Here is a 6,552-nt window from a genome sequence, read left to right on the forward strand (position 1 = left end):
CGTCCTGGCCACGGCCATTTATCAATTAAACTACGAGTATAGCTTCCTATACGAGAAAAACAAAACAGAGACATTTCAGAACTGCTAATGATATGTCAATGTTGTGAGCTTTAAATGTCCATGCGCAGAGAAATAACACAATTGTATGTTTTAAAGTAATGTAATATGGAGAATAAGGGCATTCTTAAAAGCATTATTTGGCGGGGTAAATAAATGATATTAAAATCATCCATGGCGGGATGGAGAATAATACATAATACAAATTGTTTTAACAATCATATCTGTTTTGACGATGAAGGTGTTAATGGCTTCACACCCAACCCAATTCGTTGTAGTATTTATAACACCTGTTTCTGAATAAAAACCTATGTAAATTTCAACAAACATGATGTCTAAAATGTTTGTGACATCTAAGAAATGGACAAGGGGGGGGGGGGGAAAGTTTGGGGATAGAACAAATATACAATTCAGAAGCAATAAAATGATGAATAGGAAGAAGCCTAAATGCAGTTCCCCTTGGAATGTTGAGCGCATGAAATCCCATATGAAGTGATTGCCTATTTGAGCCTATCGTCATAATAAAACAGTGTCGCATATTGCCCATACAACTATGTTAGAGGAAAAACAAATAAATGTACAAACTTCAAATTCAACTGACATTCAATTATCCTTTCATATTACGTTATATTTATATATTATATTTGAGTCTTGAAATTGTTATACATTAAATTACTGTAACATTTGTATTTGTAAATGTAGCACTCATTATCCCGTTCTGCTGTAAAATAACCAACTTTAAAATGTTCTTAAGTAAATGGTTGGATGTCAAATTAAAATAGCTAAACATTTCACAGAGCTTAGACGAACTTCTGGTGGAGAACTGGTGAAATTTCACCTCCTATTCAAAGGGAATTCTCCACGCCTAAACTCACTCAAATGACATAGTCACAGAAACACCCAATGAGAGCAGACATGGGTGTTGCTGTAGTACTATAAATTGATCAGGTGAGACAGGTGTCAGGTTGTGATGCACCTGCACTGGACACTAAATACAGAGTGAAAGGAAAATACCTCTCAGCTGGAAACAGAGGAACAAATAATACTGAAGAAAAGCGAGATCCAGATTTTTTTTTTTTTACCAGAGCCATTTATTAGACTGAAGAGACCAGCTGCCAATCCAAGGATCAGTCTGTGGGTGAGCATGATGTCGTTTGTGCCACAGGGCCTCTCCCCACCTCCTTGTGGAACCCAGTACCCTAGCCTCGAACAGGAGCCTCCAGAGTTCAGCCTGTACAGCAACAACTTCTACAGCACTCCAACCCTGCCTAGCCCGCAGCAGGCCACCCCTACTTCCTACGACCTGGGAGACTACACCAGCCCTCCTTCCAACCCTTACTTGTGGTTCAACGGCCCAGAGCTCAACAGTGTTCCCTACCTAGGTGGGTCCACAGGGCCAGTCTGTGGGCCCTATGTGCCCCAACTCTACAACATGCAGAGGCCCTATCTGGGTGCTGGCGTGCCGAGGGGTGGTGTAGGGGACCTGAGCTGGTTCTCCATGCCCTCTCAGGAGGAGCTGATGAAGCTAGCCAGGCCACCCTACTCCTACTCTGCCCTTATTGCCATGGCGATCCACGGGGGCCAAGACAGACGGCTCACCCTGAGCCAGATCTACCAATATGTTGCAGACAACTTCCCCTTCTACAACAAGAGCAAGGCCGGGTGGCAGAACTCTATCCGCCACAACCTCTCCCTCAACGACTGCTTCAAGAAGGTGCCCCGAGATGAGGATGATCCAGGTAAGAACGTTTGGAACTTGGTTTTTAAAATTGGTCTTTTAATTTCAAGGTGTTCCATGCCTACTCAATGTTTGGGAAGTGTATACACGTACAGTATAACCTTAAAAAAAGACAAATATTAACTGTTGCCTAACTATGTGAGAGCAATTCCTTAACAAAAATTACATGTGTCTCCTTATAGGCAAGGGTAACTACTGGACCCTGGATCCCAACTGTGAGAAGATGTTTGACAACGGCAATTTCCGTCGCAAGAGGAAGAGGAAGTCGGACTCCCTGCCTGGTGAGGGGGGCTCCTCAGGTTCTGAGTCGTTAGAGTCCAGCCCCAAACACCACAACAACATGAATGACGTTTCCAGCTCCTCCGAGCGCGGCCCCTCCCCCATCTCCTCAGCCCCCTCCCTCTGCCTGAACAGCTTCCTGTCTCAGATGGCTGAAGTGGGGACAGTATCAAACACAGTAGTGTCAGATACCCTCCACAGACCCAGCCTGGCTACAGAGCTGTCCCAACGGGTCTCTCCGGCCCAGGGATACGGCTCCTACTCCCCCAATGCTCCGATGCCTCAGTGGGAGGTCTGTATGTCCCATCCACAGCAGCCTACCATTTCCTCCTCTCCTCCCCTCTACCCTGCGGGCTACAGTGACTCTGTCCTCACCCAGCTCAGCAGCCAACTATACCCAGCCCTGGACTCTGCCTCAATGCTTTACCCACGGGAAGGCACAGAGGTGTAAAGCACAACTGATACATCTACTGGGTCGTTCCACCAATTAGGTGCCTTCGAGTACTTTAATTTGCCGATTTAATAACAAAAAAATGCACCTACTTTTAACATTCTGTCATAAAGAGCACTGGTTCAACTTAATAAAAAAACACCCTTTCCCATCTCAAGAAGTTAACTAACAACAATACTATAGTAAGTAAGTGCCTGTTAAGTGGGGAGGCAGGGTAGCCTAGTGGTTAGAGTGTTGGACTAGTAACCAAAAGGTTGCAAGTTCAAATCCCTGAGCTGACAAGGTACAAATCTGTCGTTCTGCCCCTGAACAAGGCAGTTAACCCACTTGTTCCTAGGCCGTCATTGAAAATAAGAATTTGTTCTTAACTGACTTGCCTAGTTAAATAAAGGTTAAAAAAAAGTTTAAATAAAAAAAAAATAAGTGCCAAGTAACAGGTTTGACCATCTTAAATGGGCCATAAATCCCCTTGTGACAGGGGGAATGGAAGTAAGTGTGTTGTGTGCAACAGGGAGGGGCAATTGAAAGCAAATTTGTATCTATTGATAAAAAAAGATTTCTAGCCTGGGTTGACGTATTTTGCTCGACCCGCTTAGTTTTCCACCACAAAACAAATTGTAGCGCCAGTTCACCTGCTTTTACGCTATGATTTGACTATTAAATGTTCAATGTGTCTTTTGAAAAAATATATTTTAAAAGTAATAGCTTCACCATATTTAAAATGTAATTTCAGTTCACATAACAGGATTGACCTTAAAATAAATCACTAATAACATTAAATAAATAATCATCTTTAGAAATGACTTTGCCAAAGTAACATAATAAACCTGGAGAAATGTTGGGGGTTAAGTGGGTTAAAATCTTCCTGGATGTCACAGAGGGACATGTCAAAATGCTGAAGTTTGGCACTTTAGCAAATCTTTATCCGTATTATAATTCAGATGTATTGAATTTCCCATTTAATATAACAGGCTTTTAAATATTTGCGCACAATTTCTACTTAAAGTATTTTTAAAAAGGCAATCATTTTGTGGAACAACCCGTACTGTGTATTGTAGACTGTAGGGCAGCTTGTCTTCGACAAACTCACTGGAATGTCTTCCCCAGCAGAGAATGAAAGTGCACTGAACTCATACTGAACAGTGGGTGATTTACAATGGGGTTTTTCTCTCTCTTAATTGATTGTACATATGTATATTGTTTGCGGTTCCGTGTATTGTCTTCATAATATCAACTGAACTATCTGTCAAATGATTATTGAGGGATTCTTGACTTTAGTAAAAACGTGTGGGTTGTGTATGAGCTGTACATAAATGTCATGTCCTCGTGCTTTTTCATATTGGTCAAATAAAAAACAGCATAAACAAGACATTCTCACTGCTATTTGTCTGGGAGTATTTATTTAAAACGGAATAAAAGAGAGAAATACAGGATATGGTCACACTTTAAACCCCAAAACGTTATTTGGGTTGTGATTAATTTAGAAATTCCTATTTAGCATGGTGCTTAAACACAGTTTGATCTAGATTTGTGATTGCCAGTGCTTTTGGTTGAGAAGACAAGTCAAGCTCCCATTACAGTCAATGACCCACATCACAGAGACGGGTTGTGAAATGAGGGAGATAAAGAAACCGTTTAAACAACACTCTGAACAAGGGGGGAAAAGACAGGTTTGACAGCCAGTGAACTAAAAGATAAATGGAACAGAACTTGTTCCTCAAGGTTCCCCTTTGCTCCCACTTACTGCCACAGCGCCCTCTCCTCACACCTGTCTCCTTTTATTTGCTTGTCTTGGGTTCAGGGTACAAGCCCATGCCTCTCAACATCAGTCTGTCATGCTTTTGGAGACCTAATAACCTATTGGGTTCAGGGTACAAGCCCATGCCTCGCAACATCAGTCTGTCATGCTTTTGGAGACCTAATAACCTATTGGGTTCAGGGTACAAGCCCATGCCTCTCAACATCAGTCTGTCATGCTTTTGGAGACCTAATAACCTATTGGGTTCAGGGTACAAGCCCATGCCTCTCAACATCAGTCTGTCATGCTTTTGGAGACCTAATAACCTATTGGGTTCAGGGTACAAGCCCATGCCTCTCAACATCAGTCTGTCATGCTTTTGGAGACCTAATAACCTATTGGGTTCATGCTTTTGGGTACAAGCCCATGCCTCTCAACATCAGTCTGTCATGCTTTTGGAGACCTAATAACCTATTGGGTTCAGGGTACAAGCCCATGCCTCTCAACATCAGTCTGTCATGCTTTTGGAGACCTAATAACCTATTGGGTTCAGGGTACAAGCCCATGCCTCTCAACATCAGTCTGTCATGCTTTTGGAGACCTAATAACCTATTGGGTTCAGGGTACAAGCCCATGCCTCTCAACATCAGTCTGTCATGCTTTTGGAGACCTAATAACCTATTGGGTTCAGGGTACAAGCCCATGCCTCTCAACATCAGTCTGTCATGCTTTTGGAGACCTAATAACCTATTGGGTTCAGGGTACAAGCCCATGCCTCTCAACATCAGTCTGTCATGCTTTTGGAGACCTAATAACCTATTGGGTTCAGGGTACAAGCCCATGCCTCTCAACATCAGTCTGTCATGCTTTTGAAGACCTAATAACCTATTTGACATATTTATTTCCTTTTACACTATATGAACAGAACTTCTTAGACGGCTATTTGTAATTGCGTTATTTTTCCCATATTGGTAAATACATTCTTTAAAGGCCCAGTGTAGTCAAAACTGCATTTCCTGTGTTTTGTATCATATAGTACAACTGACACTGTAAAAGTACAACTGACACTGTAAAAGTATAACTGACACCGTAAAAGTGTGGATTTTTAAAATCAGTATTATATCCTGATAGTTGCTGGATGAAAATACAATCTACAGGACCTAATCAGCCTGTTTGCATTGCCGGGAGTTTCAGCTTGCCTGGTGACATCACTAGGCGGTAAATTGGTTAATAGACCAATAACAAAGAGAGTTCCAAACCTCTCTGCCAATAGCAGCTAGTTTCCAGTTTGCCCCTCCCCACTCAGACCACTCCCAGACAGTCCAAGCAAAATACTTCATTGAGAAATAGTTTTGCTAAAATGCTAAAAAGCATTTTTTTTGTAAATGGAAAATTGTTATAGTAAGGTATTTGATTATTAAACTGAAATGATTTGATAAAGATTGCTGTATTGGCCCTTTAAACAACTCCATTAACTTTTCTGCTCGGGTTTGGAGGTGGTGTGGCATTTCAACTTTGGATGGCCTCTCCTTCTTGAGTTTTCTCCTTAAACGTACACTCCACACCAGACCTATTTCTGTCCCACCCACTTCACAACTAAAATTGAGTTCTGTTCACATTCTTAAATGTAGTCTTCAACATCTCTCGAACACGGCATTGTTTTGAAGCTTCTCTATGCTGTTTCGTGGAGCACGCACAACTGTACAACCTGGGAATGTGAAAGTAGACTCTTCTCACAAAAAGTTTGACAGTTGACAGTATTATAATTTTTTCAGCGCATTACATGTTTGGCATATATCTATTTGCTTTAACAATTTGCTTTCATCTCAGCACAAAGAAAACTGCTGACAGTATCATTTAAAATCTCACACCTCCAATATTCACACGAGCTGAAAAACATGTCACCTCAGCAGATTCAAATGAGGAGGTCTGTGAGATGCTACGGTCAACATCTGTAGCCCAACGCTTACAGCCGTGGGAACCAGAGCACCACATGTCTCCCTCGGAGTTGCAGGCAGCAAATGGGGACTAGAGAACCGGTTTGAGGATCCATTCCCATGTCTATCTTTGGCGATGAAGAATCTGTGGAAAGGCCCGAGAGTATAAATGGAGTGAGAAAATGAAGGGATTAATGGGGCGAATGAGGAGAAGGGGGAAGTGTTTAATGATCACTCTCACAGATCACCACTTGGAGAGAGGGAGGGGTAAAGACTGATCCTCTAACATGGAGGGAGGGGTAAAGACTGATCCTCTAACATGGAGGGAGGGGTAAAGACTGATCCTCTAACA

The 6,552-nt window shown here is 42.2% G+C and overlaps 1 protein-coding gene across 1 annotated transcript; it reads left to right on the forward strand.

Annotated features, from left to right (window-relative positions):
- Positions 1–1,011: 1,011 nt before the first annotated feature.
- foxi3a (forkhead box I3a) lies at positions 1,012–3,894 on the forward strand. The gene is made up of 2 exons (XM_035779639.2): positions 1,012–1,796; positions 1,978–3,894. The coding sequence occupies exons 1-2, from the start codon at positions 1,202–1,204 to the stop codon at positions 2,523–2,525; spliced, it is 1,143 nt and encodes a 380-aa protein (XP_035635532.1). The 5' UTR covers positions 1,012–1,201; the 3' UTR covers positions 2,526–3,894.
- Positions 3,895–6,552: the final 2,658 nt, after the last annotated feature.

The sequence above is a fragment of the Oncorhynchus keta genome, chromosome 11, assembly GCF_023373465.1.
Source record: "Oncorhynchus keta strain PuntledgeMale-10-30-2019 chromosome 11, Oket_V2, whole genome shotgun sequence".
NCBI lineage: Eukaryota > Metazoa > Chordata > Actinopteri > Salmoniformes > Salmonidae > Oncorhynchus > Oncorhynchus keta.